The sequence below is a fragment of the Capricornis sumatraensis genome, chromosome 3 (assembly GCF_032405125.1).
Source record: "Capricornis sumatraensis isolate serow.1 chromosome 3, serow.2, whole genome shotgun sequence".
NCBI classification, from domain to species: Eukaryota; Metazoa; Chordata; class Mammalia; order Artiodactyla; family Bovidae; genus Capricornis; species Capricornis sumatraensis.
Genome location: NC_091071.1, coordinates 77,216,741 through 77,237,500, shown reverse-complemented (window position 1 = coordinate 77,237,500; position 20,760 = coordinate 77,216,741). Strand labels below are relative to the sequence as shown.

Below are 20,760 nucleotides of genomic sequence, written 5' to 3'. Positions count from 1 at the left end.
CAAAATCGAATGTCAACCAGAGGTCTTAGCAGACTGTGAGCTTCAGTTCATGTGTGAGTTAGTCACAAGTACAGCTGGTTTTGAATTCTGAAACACTAATAGCTCCATGTTTGCTAATGTGCTTCATATGAAAATCAGCAGGTGATTCAACAACCGAAGGCTTTACTTTTCAAAAGAAAAAGCATTGAAATGCTTTGAATTGTAAAGTGGTCATGTATATCTCTGCATATATGAAGAGAGAAAGTAACCAGTTGTTTCCGAGTAATGTAAAATAGTTTTAAAGTTCAAACAGTTGGTAGTGAAAACAGCACACGTACACACACACAAACATACACACTAATTATATATATATGTATATATATTAGAACTTTAGTGGCCTCAATAGTTCAACAAACTGTGTCCCTTTCACTTTGCAAAATAGTTTCAATGATCATGATACCCAATTCTTGTTTAAAAAAAAAAAAAAACCATGAGAATGAGATTATAAACTTTCTGTTTGGAGTTGGACACATTTTCAGAGAAATAAATTCTGTATGCTTCAAAAACATATATTCCAACCCACAAATTAATTTAAATTTACAACAAACTATTGTGGGAATTAATTTGGACTTTTTTTGGATGTATTCTTCCAAAAACTGCATAGCCAAGTACTATGCAACCGATGTAAATTGACCTTGGTATTTCACATAGCATAGCCTCTGGATAGTTTTTATCACTGGCCCAGATGGTGTTTGGCCTATGTATTTGAGTGGAATGGTTTATTTTCTCCTTGATAGGTTTCAAATGCACAAGAAAACATTATACCCGTCTATCTGCATTTGAGTAGAATACAAACTGACTAATAGATAAACATTCCGTGTGAAAGTAAATAGCCTTAAAGTATACTGCCTTCACATTCCATTGATCAGCTCAGTCAGCAAAGTTTTCTATATTGTCACTAATGTTCTAAATATTTTGGTGAGAAGCATGCCAGAAGTGTAGAGTATTCCCATTTGTGTCACACATAAGGTCATTATGAACTACCTCTTGAATTTCTATTGATTCTTCTACTGAAGTAGTTTCCTTCACTTCCTTTTTGTCCCTGTTGGAAATGGTACTGCAGTTGTGAAGAAAGAAATTAGGGGCTGTTAAGTATACTGGCTCAAATCCCCTGGCCAGACGGCAAGAGATTTGGACTGGCTCATTACCTTACCTTCATTAGTAGCCTTCTCCAAATTCTTAGCAGTCAAAGAGGCCAAGACTATGAAGCCCCATTACTCAGTTGTACCATCACTGATTGTACACATTCAATTCTCAGGATGTGGTATCCCCCCCCCCCCCCCACCACAAGCTCAAGAAAGGATGGTCAGAATAGAGCTCATTATTAGGTTAGTCCATAGACGAGCTCAAAATGCTGCCACGAAGAATCAAAGACTCACAGGAGAGCACTACTTTCTCAAAGGTCAGCCTTATCTCCCTCAACAGATCTTCATTTCTTCAGCATGCCCAATTTCCTAAGAGATCAAATCCTAGTATTCATTAGGCTAAATGAAATTCACACACAACTTCAACTTCTGCCTCAATACATGGATTTTTGACCACTCATAGCTCAAAAGTAATTTTTAAGTCATTTAAAGCTAAAAGCCAATATGCATGACTTTATTTTCAGTTTTATAAATGAGTGTAAAACACAATAGTGCAGTCATATATTTGGCATTAACTCTTACTAGCCACAGAAATGTGGGTCAATACCGGATTTTCCAAAGTTGTCTAAATAAGACTGGGTTTGTCAAAACTTGCCAGTTGCTTTCAAGTGAACACAGCATGTTGGCAGAAATGAAATGTGACGTCCAAAAGACTGAAAATAGGTCAGCACTGTGCAAAAGTAAACTTGTCAGTGAGATCAATATGAACCTACAAGTTAATGGGGATATTAGAATTTCCTTACAATAAGGGATGTGTGCAGGGTAGCGCCAGAACATGATTGTAGTGTTCATTCACTTGTGAAAAGCAGAGGAAATACTTGAATATTACTTTTTGTATCCTTAATGAAAGGCACTACTTTTTAATATGGAATATTTATATGTAAGAACAGGTTTAATTGATAGAAAATCATAGTAAATTTAATTCTAGTTCATCTGCTCAGTTTTTAGCAAGAAAAATAAGAAAAAAGGGGAGTAATGATCAAGCATCATAAAATCTCAGAAATATCATGATGTCCTTCATTAGCTTTCTCTATGTTAAGCATTTCAGAGAATTTGACATTGTAGATGAAATCAGTAAAAACAACAACAAAAATAGAAATATGGAAGGAAAACAAAACAATAACAGAAAGACCTTTCTTAGGGCTTCTCATTGCATTTATTTAAAGTCTGTAAAAATGTACATCACTTTTTGAATACATAAAATGCCAGTGCTTTGCAACAGTTTTGTTACTGCATCTCTCAACTAAAAAAAATAAAATAAAATAAAATAAAAAATAAAAACAGGAAAAATACATTCAAAAAGCCAGGCTGTACTGCTTATGCATGGGCAGTGGCTTTGGGAGGCTATGGCCTACTCTGTGTCGGTTCAGAGGCATTGCCGAACATCAGTCAGCTAGCAATGTAAAGTTGCACATAAAGCATTAAAGGATACAAAGAACAACTTGGGGAGCAGGAAAGGAGTGGGAAACTAAGAAAAATGCTACATACACTGTTGGAGTGGGGGTGGGCCCAGGTGGAAGTGAGCATGAAGATTGATATTTTTCAGAAACTAGATTTATAGGAAAAGATGAAAGAAAACAAAGTAATACATTTGGCAAGCTATATCTGTTGGTGTGTGTGTGCATGTGTATGTGTGCACATGTGTGTGTGTGTGTGTGTGTGTCTACTTCCAATTGTCTACTTGACTTTCCAGGAGAAATGTAACAAAACTGAGGTAGAAATGAATGTGGGAGCACTACAGCCCAGAAGATTTCAAAATGAGAAGCAAAATTGCACTGACAAGAGAGGAGTCCAAAAGAAGGAAAGGGGATGCAGACATATTCTTTGTGGATATATAAAAATTGGTTGGTTGTTTTCTGTTTTTATTTGTTTGCTTGTTTGTTTTGGCTGTTATCTTCTGCATTCTGTCAAACAGCATGGCAAGCCTATAAGCTAGATTAGTGAAGAGAATGACACCATTTCCAGCAGTTTTCAGGGAGAATTTGCAAACTACCACCACCACCACCATTACCACCTCTTCAGGAAAAAGACAGTCCTAGTTTTTAGGTACTGTGACTTTCAGGGTCCTAAACAGGTCTTGTGGTTGACTGCTCCAGACACTAACACAAACTGAGTAAATAGCTTTCCATTAACCAGTGTACCTTTTAAGAATATTTTCACTTCGTTATCAAGGAGCAATGTACGAAGAACTCTTGCAGGTATTGATATAAAGAATTATTCTGCTCTGGTTAATTCCCCATAATTAGTGAAAGAACCTTTTTAAAAAATCCTTCCATTTTTACTTTAAATTGTAAATATTCAGTTGTATCACGCGTCAGTGTTTTTCCGGATACATTCAAAGTAATTTTCCTTGCTATTTTCCAATTGTTGAGGTAAACATACATTTTAATATAAAGTAACATTGAAGCCTATCCCATTACTCTCAGCAGTACATAGTGCTTTCAACACATTCCTTTGAGGTACTGTACAAAACACAATCACTTTCCTGAGTTTTTGCAGACAAGAACATTAAAAGAAATGAACTGCAGAAATTAAGGTCCAGATTACCGTTACCCTGTTTTACCTGTTCTTAGCTTAATACTGCAGAACAGACAGGATTGAGGAATACTGTTGCTCTTAAAATGGCAAAAATCTGGTTTTCTGTCGAAACACAACCGTTCATCTCTTTAGTCCAATAATGTTTGAAGTTAAAGCTCTTTATATTAGCACATGCCACCAATGTAATTGTGAGGCAAACAAAAAATAAAGCACCACTCCAGGCACTTGACAGCAACTAAATCTCGAGAACAGCAGAATGGAATCAACACACGAGGCTCATGTCCTTCTGAAATCAACACACTTGCACCTTGCTCCTTGGTGAGTGTTGTCTAGCTTGAACCGAACTGAGCATCGGCAGATGCTTTCTGTCATCTGGGGCTTTCACATCCGAAGGTCTCTTTGGATGCCTTCTTCCTCCAAATCTACCCTGACTCGAAAGATGCAACTTAATCGTCTTCTTCCCCAGTACCCTTTGCGATTTAAACACTACTGGAAAGGGGCTCTATACCCTATGTAGCAGGCTTTATGTGTGTGTGTGCGCGCCAACATTCATCACATTTTTTTTTTAAAGAAGTTATCACTGACTGCAACCAAACATTTTGTTCCATTCCACATACATATCAAGCTCTTTCTGAGATATGCTAGGCTGAATCTTGCAGAAAGCATTTTCAAAGTCTTGATACGTAACCGGCCTCAACTGGCTGGGCATAATGGCTGAAAGGTCTGTGGCTGGCATGGCATGGAGGGGGCCCACCACTGCTTCCTGACACAGATGAGCCACGTCTAGCCCAGAAAAGCCTTCTGTGCGCTGGACGAGCAGTGCAAACTCCTTGTCATTGAGACAGTAATTGTGCTGTGAGAGCAGTTGTACTATTATCTGGTGCCTCGCTGTGCTGTCAGGAAGTGGGATTAAAAGTCGTTTCATGAAGTACCTCCGAAGAGATTCGTCTATCTCTTCTGGTTTACTGGTGGCACAGATCACTATGATTTGGTCCTCAGCCGACGTTAGCACAGTGTCCAGCTGCATCAGAAATTCGGTTCTCATCCGACTGACTGGACTGTGTTCCTCACTCACTTGAGAGGAGAGAAGCATGTCAATGTCACTGACAAAAATCACTGAGGGCTGACGACATCTGGCCACGAGGAAAGAGGCGTGGATAATTTTCTCTGCTTCTCCTAACCACTTGGCAATAAGTCCAGAACCAGCGATTTTGAAAAACGTGGCCCCCAGCTGACTAGCTATGCATCTGCCCAATAATGTTTTGCCTGTTCCCCGAGGTCCAAATAAAAGGATGCTCCGAGGTAAGGCCGTCAGTCCACTGAACGCGTCTGACCTCAACACAGGCCATAAAACCTCCTCTTTAATGACAGCCTTTACCAGGTCGAGACCTGCGATGTCATTCCAGTCCACTGGCGGTCCTTGGGTGATAATCTCATTGGTTACCAGGTCAATGAGGTGTGTGTCTGTATTCTTCAGTTGCTCGTCCACGGCGTGGTTGGCTGAGGTAGCTGCACGGAGTCCAGGGCCTTGCATGGGGTGAGAGAGCAGCTGCCTGTGCTCCTCCCCGTGCTCGCTCATCACTGGCGACGTGTACTTCCCAAAGGATTCACTGGATCTTGATCCCAATGAATTTTTAGCAGTACTGTAGGAAGGAGGGGTCAGAGCCCTACTGGACTGGCTGCTGAATTTCCTTTGCTGTTCAGAGGACATTAGCTGCTTCGTTGGCTTAAATGCTAAGGATGATGTTTCAGCACTTCTGTCAAAGCCATTCCCCCGATTTGCGTTTGAAATGCTGCTGTCGGACATTCTGTACATAGGACTCTGTGTAGATCTCTGTTGGCCATAGCTGTAATTTCCATAACTGGAATCCATGTCTCCTTGCCCTGCCATATAGAAAGCTTTCCTTTTGAGAGAACTTGCTGAACTGTTTGTCAGAGCCGAGGGTGCGATCGGTGTCAAACCATGACCCTGGTAGGTGTAGCCAGGAACAGTGGTGGGGGGCAGGGGTGTGGGAGCAGGAATTCCTGAAGGCAGATATGCGGAAGGAGGAGGGGGTGCACCCCCAGGACTATACCCCGACCCCACAGCAGTCTGAGGAGGATAGCTAGCAGAGGGGTAGCTGTAACTGGAAAGGTTAGAAGTCCCATTGTAGCCTGGGACCAGGGCTGGTGGCGGAGGAGGTGGGGGTGGCGGCTGCAGGAGCCCAGAGCTATGCAGAGGAGAAGGATGAGGTGAAGGAAGTGCAGGTGCTGGCTGGCTACTGTAAGTAGAATGCAAATACGAGCCATTGTACCCTGGGGCATATTCCTGAGACGGGAGCCCTGTATGAAGACTAGGTACAGTGTGGCTTCCACAGGTACTACTCGAATAACTAGGTTCTGTCAGGTTGCTGGCCACCCCAGGAGAGCTCCCTATACTTGCAGAGACATCTGCTGGAGGGAGGGCTGAACTGACTCCAGCTTTGCTGGCAGTGATAACATCCGGAACACAGTTCATGGGATAAACAGCGTCTGAATTCAAGGAAGGCTGCCAGGGTTCACTTTCATTCTTTCGACCATTCACTAGTCCTGATGGTGCATCCGAGTAGTTGCTGAGTACGGGTCGGTCCACAGGGCCTTCCAAAATGCCAGAATACTTCTCTGCATATTTTTTTAGTAGGTTGGATGCCGTCAGAGCAGATATGTCGTCGTTTGCCCAGGCATACTGGTACGTGCGCTGCAAATGACCTCTGTAAGCTTCAACTTTGTGGGCAGGAGATCGAGTGGTAGAGGTGATGTCAAAGTGCTGTTCGGGCCACTGGGCGTGCTCCGGCGTCCACTGCATCTTCAAGCCTGAAGATTTGGGGGGAGAAGGTTAATTTATTTAGATACTCATCAGAACTATTAAAGCTTTTCCACCCAACTTCTTTTGTTATCCATTATTTCCTACCAATGATAGTGACATTATAAAGGATTTCCACTGTTTATAACACCTATTATGGTCTCTACCATGCATACTTCTGGAAAAGGGACTGAATTTCAGCCCTGGATAAAAAGTAAACGGAATTTAAATGAAAACTCTGTAGAAGACCTACAGTTTTTTCATTCTTGAGTAATAAGCAAATTTATTTCTGCTAAGCCCATAGAGTTACTTGCTACACACACACAGAAACACATATATATGTACACACACATCCCTGTCAAATTAGAATTCAATCACAGGTTCTCACAATATATAATATGCATACATTTTAAACTTCTAGCACGTGATAGTATTAACATGGGCCATATCTAGCTATCCTGCCTCTTCACACCGAAGTTTCTGTTTTATATTTTAACCAATATAAAAATGAGACACAGCTGACAGATCGCATCTAGGATACCTCTCTTATTTGGTACTGAACACCTAGTTAGCACAGTATAATGCTCCCTGTGCAGAACAATATGACACAGACATAGCAGGTCATTCCATAATCCAACTCTCATCTAAAGTGGTCCACGACAGTTTCAAATCTGCTTCGTGGAGTGCAGCAAAGCAATCTCCCAGGCAGCGCTCCACCGCTTTCATCACACAAAGCCTACAACTCAGTATGAATTACAACTGGCTCCTTTCTGCCTCTCAGTTCTGTTGTTGAAACTCTGAAAAAAAAAAAAAAAAAAACCCAAAAAACAAGCATCACTCGTCTGTCGGTCTTCCAGCTAGTGTTCTCCTTCCTTCTGTTATCACCTTCCCCTGTGCCTTACAGCTTCCAAGGCACTAAGAGGGGAGAATATATATATACATATATATGTGTATATATATATTCATATATATTCATGAAGAGAGTAAGGGGGAGATAGGAAAGGAGCAGGTAAAAGGGAAGATAAGAACAGAGAGAATCTGGATTCTGACTCTACATTTATGTGTAGTGGCATATACTCGAACAGTACATCTAGAAAATGAGATGCTACGTGTATGTAACTCTATCATCTGCTACTAAGTGAAGCAAGGTGACTATGTAGCCAACTATACAGGACTATTTTCTCATTTAAGAGAAAATACAAAGCAAGGACTTCCCTGGTTGTCCCAGTGGTTAAGAATCCACCTTGCAATGCAGGGAATGCAGGTTTGATCCTTAGTTGGGGAACTAAGATCCCATACTCTGTGGGGCAACTAAGCCTGAGCACCACAACTACTGAGCCCGCAGGCCACAGCTAGAGAATCTGCGCATGGCAATGAAAGATCCTGAGTGCAGCAACTAAGACCCAACGCAGCCAAATAAATAGATAAATGTATTTTAAAAGAGAGAGAAAATATGAAGCAGAGTTAGAGAATCATTTGAATTTTACGGTTTACAAAGAGACCTTAGACATTACCTTACTTCCCACACTAGGGAACCAGTACCCAAAGGGGTTTATAATGTACCCTTGAGGACTCTCACATACTTAGTTACAGAAGAGCACTGGAACCCTGTTCTATTTCCCAGTGCTGACTCCTCCTAATCTCTTCTTGATTGGAACACTTCCTATTCTGATACAGCTATATTAAGCAGGCTTCCTTAATCTCCTTTGTATTACCCTAAGTGACTTTTGCAAACTCTCTTGTGCCCTCTGGCAGCGATTCCTTGATAAGAAGGAGGTCTGGTCTAAATGCAGCCTCTGTGGCCTCAGCTCCCTTCTGAATTACCGCAGTCTATGCTGACAGCTCCTACCCCCTTATGCTTTCCTCCTCCAACCCCTTTAGCTCTTCATTACCTGACTCTGGCTTCTGACACGGCCAGCTTTGACTTACTGAGCTAAACTGAACAGAGCACAGAGTTTGGTAACAGAATGGCATGTTGATTCCCTTCTGACTCCCTCTTCCTTGTTTGCAAAACCACTGCACCAGACACTGGAAGTTAATTAGCAGGATGATGCTGTGCTAATTGTGTTAATTTACAAGGTTTTAGTCAAAGAGAATCATGCCAGGGCTGGCACTGCTGTCATGCTTCCGACTTAATGATTAAGAAATACTGAAAACAAGGTGGGAAGGATTGCAGTAATTACACAATAAATGAATAAAGTAACAGGATTCATTTGCAAATATATTTTACTGCAACTGTACTCATTTGCATTTGGATTTTTAAAAAGGATCCATGTAGATATTCATTTGCAAATCACCATCTCAGTTAAATTAAATCTGAATGCTGCACTGTATAACTTAATCAAGCTTCATATATATGTATAATGAATTTTTTAGTAAAAAAAATCTAAATACCTTACTTCTCTTGTATACACAATAGATTCTTTATTTTTCTTCATCTCCCCCCAAATCATCACATTTCTCTTTTAAAACTGTATTTTAAAAAATAATCTCATCAATTGGAAAGAATATATTATAAAGTCCTGATCAACTGTAGCTTGCATCATTTCACTTAAGAGGAACTCTGGGTTGTGTCGGTGGGGGGCGGTGCAGGGGAGTCTTCTAGGAAGAACTAAAGTGATATTCTTAATTGTTTCTGCTTTCTCAATCATTACTTTTTAAGGGGGAGGAAAACATACCGCAAAATGGGTGAAATGACCGAGACCACACTTAAAGGGGAAAAGATGCAATTTTAATGAAGCAGCATTTCAGGAATCATACTTTCATTAAATTCAACTGGAAATTATTAAGAGCAAATCACCAGGAACCAATCGCAAGTAATCAGTATCTAAATTCTTCTAGTGTCATGGGATTTACTTTCAAGCCTTATAAAAACGAGAGAATATTAATGTGACTGTAATGTAGAACTGTCTAAAAGACCTATAAATTCATTAGTCCTGTAAATTATTTCCAGGGAATTTCTATTAGGATTTTTTTTTTCCTTAAAAGATTATCAAAATACAGAGTTGAGAAAACAAGAAAACACATATGCTACGAGTAAGAATTTGATTATATTGATACAGAAGAAACATGAATAAGTATCTTGAAAAAAAGGTCTCAAAAATAATTTAGGAGTCATAGGCAATGGAATTTTTTTCACAAACACAACACATACACACCCGTACACACACACCCATAAAAGGTCTGGCTTCCTTTCAGTTAGCTGAGTTAAGCCATTATTGGCATTATTCAACAAATATACATAACAAACATGATTTTTTCTATTAAAAAAATTGTTGATTTTTTAAAAAATAAGACCGCTTTAGCTTTAGAATAATTATTTTAAAAAATAAACATAAAGGGCAACTTTCACCTCCATTGGGCTTGAAATTTTCCTTGTAAATTAATCATTTGTAAAATATATGCACAAGTTTTTTGCTAAGTTATAGTCACTGTGAAAGACAGGAATATAAAATTTAAATAAAACACGTTGGCCATTTTCACTGGGTAGTAAAATGCATAGTTTAACTGTATAGTTTCACTCTAGCAAAAATAATTAAATTTCTTAAGATTTCTATTTCATCTGAAATTAAGCAAAAATCCTATCAAAATTATTTATTTGGAACAATTGCCTTTTGAGTCTCATGCTATTTTTGGATGTGCTTACCAAGATAATTGAAAGTTTATTTATTGATTCATACTAATACCTAATAAGCAAGGCTGCAAAAGTTAAGATTGAGCTTCCATTAAATAACCTTAAGAGAACAGAACTATTCACATCCCCTGAAACATGAGTTTTATTGTACTTTAAAATCATTAATAGCATTTGAAAGTATAATAGCTAAACCATAAACTAGTTCCTAATATTAGTAGGAGCTCAAGAAGCCAGTGTTCAGGAGACTGTCCTGACCTGTAGGAGCACAAAGAACTTCTTCCTCAGTTTCTTGAATTTTAATTAGAAATAGAGCTCGGAGAAGGCAATGGCAACCCACTCCAGTACTCTTGCCTGGCAAATCCCATGGACAGAGGAGTCTGGTAGGCTGCAGTCCACGGGGTGGTAAAGAGTCATGAAAATGAAACTTCTTTTCATTGTCATTATTATTGTTCTATTTATTTGTGGTGACAGTTCTGATGTGCAATGGAAGAAAAATGTAGAGCCAAATGTTCTTCAAACAAACTATCACACTCCCTTTGATTACACTGCTGTTATCTGTAAGAAGTAGCACATGCGTGTCATTTAACTTGGCACCCAAATAATAAGATGGGTTTTAAAAAAAGCTTTTATACGGTTTCTCTTTGGAACATGAAGAGAAAAACCTCAGAAACAATACTATTTTAATGTTATTAGAAACAGGACTCCGGCACAATAACTCCCACTGCTGTCTAGAAATAGCTTAATAGGAACAATAAAAATTCAGAGAACAGTGGAAAGTAAGAAAAACAGTTCAAGATAATTGAAGAATTGTTCCAAAACATCAATTTTATTTTTGAAAGTATCATAAAATTCTTAAGAAAACAGCTGGCAAATTTCACAATGCAATGTGTTTGTTTTTAAAATATGTAATTTAATAGAAAATTGCTTTTAAGGTACCTTAACATAAGTGTTCACAAGGATGACAGATACTATAGTAAAAAGCCACTAGAGTGGGTTGCCATTTCCTTCTCCAATAGCAAAAAGCCTAGGCATTTTGTTATTTTATTGTAATAGGATGAATTTATGTATATATAATTGAACAAGTCTATATTTTCCATAAAACTGGTCAATTTGGATAACATTTTCCATTTTTATTATTACTGACCATTTTATAACCTAGATTTAATTACTAAACAGTTGCTGCCTCATTGCTTTATTTCTTCTATTTTACTCTTTAATTAGTTTGAAACAAAACAACTGTGGCATCCTTAAAAGTTTTGTCACAGCTTCAAAATGATAAAGAAACTGTTACACAGAAAAATGAAGGACATAAAAACAACTTGCAGAATAGGAGGACATTGGGAATAAAAAACCAGGTCTTCTAGAAAGTATTTTTAGCACACATTTCTGGAAATATTAATCTAAGACTGCCCCACCCTCACTCCTAACATACGTATGCTATTCAAAGTTCACAGGGTCTGTAAAAGCTGCTCTCTTCTACAGGTCCCCATAGGGTAATTCTGGCCGGTAGGGACTCTGCCTTCATTTGCAGGTTTCCTCAGACTTCCTAAGGGCAGGCACCTGAGGCAAACACCTGCAGGCATGGCAAGCTTGCTCTAAAAGCTGCACAGCGCTCACACAGGCCTGCGTGACATCCTTACACCTACTACACTCCTTCGGGCTACTGTACTTCTGAACCTTTCATTATCTTAAAAACAAACAAACAAAAACTGGACATTATACTTACCAAGATTCTCTCTAGAAAACAAAACACTACTGGTGTAAATACAATAATGTAATTATTAGCCTAATAATAATTAGGCTCCTTAGCCTAATAATGCAACAGATTCATCGTCTGCTAGGTAGGAAATGGCAGAACTAACACAGAACATTCAAAATTTCAAGTAGACAGTAGCAAATACATTCACTAAATAATAAGAGACATCTGAGACATAAAGGACAGACTTTTGATCACAGTGGGGGAAGGAGAGGGTGGGATGATTTGAGAGAGTAGCATTGAAACATATATATTACCAGATGTAAAAGAAACAGCCAATGGAAATTTCTGTATGATGCAGGGAACCCAAAGCTGGTGCTCTGTGACACCCTAGAGGGGTGGGCTGGGGAGGGAGATGGGAGAGAGGTTCAAGAGGCAGGGCCATATATATGCCTATGGCTGATTCATGTAGATGTAGGGCAGAAACCATCACAATATTGTATCATGCAATTATTCTCTAATTGAAAAAAAAAAAAAGTAGTTTGAGAGGGGGACTATAAACTTCCTGGTACTGAAAACTGGCTCCATGCAGTATCTATTTACCTTTATCCTTCAAGGGGAGTGATGACCAATTGAAATGTCCCACAGACTAAGAGCATTCTCCTTTTGTGTACCCACCCTCATAAGCCAAGAGGCCAACACAGCAGTATCTAGTATGACCTGTCCTAATCTGTTTGATCTGAAATCTTCCTTAGTCCATTTCCTAGTAAGTCTTAGACTGAAAATGTGTTGTCATATTTAAAAGTAGTATCAAGTGAAAAGTGAAGGGTACACAGAAATATACATTATCCTTAATTGATTTCAATAGGTTCCATCTTTAGAACACCAAAATGAAAAGTCCTTTATAAACTGAATATGATATAGGAACTGTGCATCTTAATTAATCAACAAATTGAGGGTCCACTATGTGTATAAAGCCTTGTGGGCCAATGCTAAGAAATTAAATCAAGGGGATCCATTTACCAGACAACAAACGTTTCCAGCTTTCTGCATTCTTTATAATTTCACATTCTAATGTCTCTTAAACTTGGATTTTAGAGATGAGGGGATCTTTCTAATGACCTAGACCCCAATCCAGACAGCCTCCGCTATAGTTCAGTACTTCACTTGTCATGGAGTACTGTGAGGTTGAATACTATCTAACACAGTATTTTATTTGGAGGCACTACTGGATTGTTGGCATAGAATGGACTGGAGAAAGCATAAAGGTCCTTGAATTTTGTCTGAAGAGTGAATATCCTGAGCATGAAAATCAGACCACTGGCCCTGATCCATGCCTTCACGTATTTGTTCTAATCTTGGTGAAATCATATATCATGTAAGTTTTTTCAGCCATTAAATATAGACAATAATGGTATCATATACCTTATCAGGGGGCTTCCCAGGTGGTACCAGTGGTAAAGAACCCATCTGCCAACACAGGAGCCGCAGGAGAAAAGCAGGTTCTATCCCTGGGTCAGCAAGATCCCCTGGATAAGGGCACCAGCAACCCACTCCAGTATTCTTGCCTGGGGAATCCCATGGGTAGAGGACCTTGGCAGGCTGCAGTCCACAGGGTCGCACAGAGTCAGACAGGACTGAAATGACTGGGCACACACATACATATACCTTACTGGATTGTTACTAAGGTTACCTAAGGCAGCAATATTTGTGAAAATTGTTTCCAACTGTGACCTGCTACACAAGTGTTTCTTGTTATGCATTTATTTCGAAAAAGCCAGAGATGAATTAAACACAAAACAAAACAAAACTGACTAGACAGAGGAAAAACTAAAATGACTCCTAGAATTTACAAATCACTTTTTCTTCAACTTCTGGACAGCTACTGAAAAGGAAATTTTCCACTGGGTATGTTGGTTGTAAGAAAGGTACAGAAGTTCTTTCGTACTCAGCAAAACACAGAACATGATCTTCTTAATCAAAAAGATGTCAAAAATTCAAACGACTGTGTAGTATTTATTCTTAATGGTGTTTGTGACTCACTGTGGAGACCACAAGTAAGAAACAACAGAGGTTTAAAACCAGTTAAGGATGATCTCACAACCCACAGTCTGAAAATAAGACATTCTAATTATATAGCAATACTGTCAAAGATTTTCCTCTTTAAATCACACTTTCATACCTCAAGACTCCAAATTATGATACAGTTTGCAGCAAATTACTCCCTCCTCCACTCTACCTCATTTGCATAAAGCAATCCTTTTTAAAACTCACAAAGGCATTTATGGCTAAATGGTCCTTAGTAAATATAGTTTAAATACTTCACCATCCAATAGAGAGAAATTGCTACCTGACAGCAAGAAGGCAGCATGTAACCTGTAACTATGTTTTGTTTGGCCAGTCCAGAGCTTTAAAAATCAGTCAACTTTATAATAAAAGAAACTGTATTTCCATATATCCCACTTTTTCAAGACAAGCTGATTGATCTTATAAGACTAGATCTCATTCTTGCCTTGCAACCATTGGCCAAATCTGAGGTCCCTCTAGACATGGCATGCCCTCTCTACTTTGTCATGACACTCCAACTTCCTATTACAACATCAGATATTTCTACAGCATCTGCTGGTCACATAAGCAGTTAAAATTATGACTTCACTCTGAGGCTTCAAGCTTCAGTTTTTCCACTTAAGTACATCTTCTTGAAAACCAGCAAGTATAGTACTTTAAAACTTAAAAAGTAGTGCCTTTAGATTAAAATTTTCCAAATTCTTTTTATTAGATGCATTCCTGCCCTCCCACTCAAAGCACAGGGAAAATATTTGATATTTTCCTTGCTGATTCAGTGTCACTAGTACAACAGTGTAAAATGAGAAATGATTCCTTAAAAATACTGGTCTCCAGACTGCTGCCATTTTCGTGTTCACCCCCCTGCTTGCTTTGACTTGTTAGGTACTTTTTCTAGTTGTTTTCCACATTAGTCTCCACCATTCCTAATATGCTCCCTGAATATGCCATAGGTTCTGATTCCACAAACCAATACTTCATTTAATAGTAATAGTCAATTATAACTTCTAGTACAACTTTTGAGATTTTAAGTTACTCCAAACTTATGCTACTTAATTCTTATAGGAATTTGTTGGGTAGATGATATCTGGATAAGCAACTGATCTTATTATGTATGTCATCATTTGGGGCTTTAAAAGCAAGTATTCAATATTATAGGCATCATGACTTGGACTAGAATGGCATAGACTCTGTCCTTCAATTAAATTTGTGGGTAGCTTATGATCTGAATCAGTTTCCCTAAAATGCATTAAATTTTATTCATGGCAACAAAATATTCACTCATCAAAATGTGACCAAGTATAAAAATGTTTATTTGCCAATATTTCATAATGAGGTTGAAACTTGGTATGCATGGGTCTCATAGGTCATCATTTTTGACATTCAAGACATATATATAAGAGAATGACTGCATTTATGAGGATGAATGCATAAGCACTTATGCAAAGCAAGTTACATTAACGAGAGAAATATCACATTTAGGCCACCAGTCTTGTGTTCAATATATCAGCAAGACAGACAGCCTAATATCTGAAGCAAACCATAAATAGAAGAATTGGTTGTTCAGCTGCCGAGTTGTGTCTGATTCTTAACGACCCCATGGACTACAGCATGCCAGGCTTCCCTATCCTTCAACAATTCTATTTTAAATAAGGCCCACAAGAAAGAAAGGGCAGAAACTGAGAGATAAATTAGGAAGCTAGTACTTAGCTTCAGGTGAGGGATCCTGGAAGCATGGACGAGGGTTAGGACAATTTAAATAAATAATTATTCTTCTCCTGTGAGGGTCATAAAATTTCCCATAGTCAAAAGTATTCAAGTGAACATACAATCACACTTACATAAAATCCATATATTTTAAAATAATAGTTTAGATTTGTGGGTTTTCCTCTTTCCAGGGGGTAGTTTTACAAAGCATATGTGTACACGTTTTTGAATAATTATTTAAATCAAGTAAAAAGCAGTGTCCAAAATTTTGTGCATATCCTACCATAATTAATTCAAAAGAATGCACAACTATGTGTATACACACAATTTAAAATATACAAATGATTCATACTTTGAATCTTAGTATTTAGAGTCAGGTGCTATCAACTATTGCAAGGGGAACAGTTTGAGGGTTAGTGGGTAAGACGACTGATATTCCCATGTTGAATCAGATGTAATCTTGTTTATTCTACCTCTGTGAATGATTTTAGACAATTTTAATCACTTTAAATAGTGCTTTGTAGTTAACCTTTAAAGTCGTTACTTTATGGCCTTTCATTACTCATACTGTCTCTCCTCTTTTTCCATATACGCTTTCAATCCATTAAGGCCATCTACCCTTCCCCCGCTCCAGTTCTTTTTGTCATACTAAGATCATCAGGACACACCACATATGTCCATAGGGACTGCCAGGGCTAATGAATATGTATGTTCTGTGTCACAACAGAGCACTCCCCTTGTTCTGCAGTATCAACCCTCTTCTGTGTGTAAATAACAGGTGAGCTGTAGCGTGCAGGGATAAATGGGGTTAACACAACCTGAAAGCCCCACTCTGGATTCATAGTATCCAGCCTGTATGACTGATCCAGAAAGAGAAAGCCAAATGCCGCAAATACTATGCATTTCCTATGTGTTCTGAATATTTATTTTAAAAAAGGACTCTGCTGGGATAACATTATCATCCTCCTAAAAGTCTGAGGTAATTTCAGTTGATTCTCCAGATACTCTTGTGCCATATAAAATAAATTCGCACTTTTAATTAATTAACACAAACCAGACATGGTACCAATCTTGAATTATGACATGGCTGGTTAATGTCCTTGTTCACACTGCTAAAATGTTATGTTAACCGTTATGTTTACGTAGTGCTATTTGTAAATAGTTATTTGCATGTGCCTATTCTATTTCAAGTATATATAAGTCCAAAGCTCGATTTAGTTATATTTAAGCTGAACTACATTCATTTTTGCCCAATATACCTACTGACAGAGGTCAGTAAACAAGTTCAGAATCTCCCAAGCCCCATGACCTTGTGTAAGATGGAATTTGCATTTAACCTCTTACTGTGTTCCTCTGAAACCTTGCTCTAAAAAAGACAGTTTACATAAAATGAATTATTAAGACTGCTTATTTAATTTGGCAGTCTCTCTCATGTAATTAGACAAAGGAGCAAAACTACTATTTACATATAGGTATACAACTCCAACCATTCTCCTTAAAAACTCGTCACCTAAGGTGACTCTAAAGTGTGCAAAGCCCAGACAAAATTTGTTTAGATTATTTAGGCATTTTTCTCTTTTTGACAATCTGTGCATTAATTTTTAATGCAATAGCAAAATAGTGCCTTGGACTTTGATAAAAATATTCTATAGTCAGGGCTGGGTGACACAGTACATTAATTCAGTGTCCTTCACTCCTGGGACCTGTGTATAATTCAGTCCAGCCTGAAGAAAATAACTTTAATCTGAAGGCAATGGAAAGCAACACATGAAATGAGTTTTGGTAGGTTTAGTGTTATTTTGTCCATATAAGACAACATATGCAGAGAAACTGCTACAGAATACAACCAACATGGTCAAGGATTAAAAGTGAAGAGCTCTTAGTAGTAACAACAGTAGTTTCCTCTCTTCTCCATTCTCCCTACCTTGCCCAATTCTATGGTTTGGCGAAAAAAATCTGAGTACCATCCCCACCTGTAATTCTGCTGCTCTCATTTACAGATGAACAGAACACTGGTAAAGTGCCGTGTGAATGACAGTCCAGTCATTAGCACTACTGGCTCTTCCTTTTGTAAAAACAAAGAAGGCTGCGCCATGAAACAGACACAGAAGAACGGGTTATAACACCCTTAAAGAAAGTGGCATTTCCTTGCCTAGAGGGGGTGTCCACTAAAGTAATCCTTGGGGAAAGCTAACAATAGAAGGTACTACAAAAAAAGAAATTGTTTCTTCAGATTCCATCTTAAGTGCGTTCTCCACGACAATATTCCACTGCATAGTTTCCTCTACTGTTAGTATACACAAGGTCATTGTGATTAGAAAACAACAGAAAAAGCTTAGGTTTTGACTAAATTGAATAAATGGTTGATCCTCTGGCATTTGTCACATGAAATGCAGATCCCTCTTTTTTGCTTATAAGTAAGTAAGTAAATAAGAGTTGCTCAGTTGTGTCTGACTCTTGTAACCCCATGAACGTAGCCCAGCAGGCTACTCTTGCCCATGGAATTCTCTAGGCAAGAATACTGGAGTGGGCTGCCATTTCCTTCTCCAAGGGATCTTCCCGACCCAGGGACTGAACCCTGGTCTCCTGCATTGCAGGCAGATTCTTTACCATTGAGCCAACAGGGAAGCCCCTTTTGCTCATAAATTCTACTTTAATCCCAATCCAACTCTATTCTGTTATGAATAAACACAGCCTACTTTAATATAGTGAAATGTAAGGTTGCTCTCAACCAGTCACCAGAATTCAAAGCCGTTAATGATGTTACTCCTATACGGTGAACACTATTCTATACTTTTAAACTTCTTACTGATGATAATGAACTATTTTATTGGCCTCAGTTTTGCGTAAGCTCCAGTATTTGCTAATAATTCTAAGGAAAAGGAAGTTGTTTTCCCAGTCATATTTATAAATTAGCAGATAATCTGAAAGAAATTTAATCCAAATTTGTTAGTTTTCATTGCTTGTGTTAAAAGAGTAAATATGTCGAATCTTCCTGCTACCTCTTCAAATAGTGTACATCCTATTTACCCAAACTTTCTAAACAACAGGAAAACTAGAACCTTGCAGGTGATACAGGTAGGTTATAGAGGAAAATCAAATCTAGGCACTTGTATATGTGTGCTCAAGTATTCTGTCTATAGTTGTGGAAAGGATATAGAGAAAATGGGGAGAGATGACAGGGAAGAAAAAGATTTTAAAAAATACTTGTATCCTAAAAATGATCTGTTTAATTATTTATAATCTGAGTCCAAAGCACATTCTAAGTGATTTAACTAGCATGTACACGTAACATTTTAATCAAATATAAGTATCACTTAAAGGGTTTTTTAAGCTATATATTTATTTTTGGTTTGAATCAAGTCATAATTTCAAAAAGTTTCCATAGTTAATAAAAATTAAAAGTCTTATTTATGACCTCAAATACAGTATGAACATTGCTTTCTTATGCATTTTCAAGGAGGTCTAGGTTTACATATGTAAAGTTTTTTCAAGAAGAAAACCTAATGACAATATTGTATATTGACATATGTTCTCAATTTTATTCAAAAAGAAAAACACCTCATTAGAATCTTGTTCGAGGAAATGTTTAAGAAATCCTTGAAATGCAAAAATTAAAACATATAATAACTGACTTAGGAAGGTACTCCAGTTGTAAATTTAGAATTGTTCTTGTGTTTTCTGTACCAAAGTTTTTTTTCCCCTCCTTAAACAGAACAGAAAATTCACAGAATTAATGAATCTTAGATTTAGAAGTGCATTCCTCCTCACTGAACCTTTAATTGGAACTCCTTTTAAGTAAATACCTGGAACTGGTCTCCTTTTAAGTAAATCTTTTTGAAAGTATCCAAATGCCTACAAGTGTGCTATAATTTCCTTTATATATGACTTTCAGTTTTACGGCCATTACATGATCACTTAGCTAACTTGAGAAGTTTTTCAGGTTAGCACGTTTTATTGTGGCTTCCTTTTTTAAAATGCTTCTACATCCAGCCATTGTTTTCATATTTTACTTCAGAAATTATTTTATCCAGTTCAGTGTCAAATGATATTATACTTTAAAAATAATCTATTCAGAAAACATAAAATAGTGGATTGCAAACCCAGCCATAGCCCTCAGAAGCATTAAAATGTTACTAGAATGCCCAAATGACAGCAATGACAGCTTAATCACTTAAAAGGCTTTTTACATTAACAATTTTTTTCTTTCAATTTGAGCAGTATATTCAAGCATGATTTAATAGGAGGTTAGCTGTTAAATGTGGCTAAATAACATACTTTTTAAAAATATAAAAATCAAGTTTAGTGTCTAATGAACATTCCTTTATACTTTCTGATGTATTAGTGCATATTCATAAAACTGGGATTCTTTTATTTTTTCCCACTGTATTAAAAAAAAAAATCAGTGAGATAATTAGCATGCACAATCCAACAGCTTTCTGTATTGTTATGATTTTAAGTAGCAGATCCATGGATAAAACATAATTGAAAGGTGAGCCTATTAATCTGGAGAATAACCTCCACAATCCAAATAGGAAAGGATCATGTTTAAGTCTCCATCTCATTTATAGTTGTATATTCGTAAGGAAAAAAAAAAAAAAAAAAACAAAGCAGAGAGAAAGTAAAGGTGACCTTATTTAGACATATTAGTTAAGGCAGCCTTTGCTGTTTTTAAGCAAACATGATTGTGACTCCACTTTGTCTATCTAGTTTCCCAGTGTGTAAATTGGATGATGACTTGGACAATTCTGTCTTCATTAGTGAACTGTGGAAAGGAAATACAGAGGTGGCTTTTTATTTTTTAAACTCTGGAGTGTCTTGTAGCCAGATTTTGAAGCAGCAGGAAAAAAAAAAAAAGTTATATATACATATATAAATTTTTTGCTAGACAAGCTGTCGTAATTGAAATGAAGTCTAATCAGACTCATTACTGTTTTCAGCAATTTGCACCACCAAAGATGCTTATTAGGTAACTGTGTTTAATAAACCACTCTTTAGAAAAATACCAGTAATGAGCTCTTAACAGCCAATCTTTAGCGTGAATGTAATGTGAAAAGTGTTCCTAGCGCTGAATAGATTTTCACATTTAGTAGTGTCATAATTAAGCTCCATGAAT

At 37.6% G+C, this 20,760-nt stretch overlaps 1 protein-coding gene across 2 annotated transcripts in view; it reads right to left on the bottom strand.

Moving 5' to 3' along the window:
• Positions 1–4,299: 4,299 nt before the first annotated feature.
• FIGN (fidgetin, microtubule severing factor) overlaps positions 4,300–20,760 on the bottom strand; it is a 127,767-nt gene continuing 111,306 nt past the window's right edge. The window contains exons 1-2 of one of the 2 annotated variants that reach the window (XM_068969355.1): positions 15,479–15,491; positions 4,300–6,554 (exon numbers count right to left, since the gene is read on the bottom strand). In XM_068969355.1, the coding sequence (XP_068825456.1) occupies positions 4,300–6,546 (2,247 nt within the window). In that variant the 5' untranslated portion in view covers positions 6,547–6,554; positions 15,479–15,491. Of the gene's footprint in view, positions 6,555–15,478; positions 15,492–20,760 lie in introns of those variants that run through there. The other variant, XM_068969354.1, reaches the window with a different exon arrangement.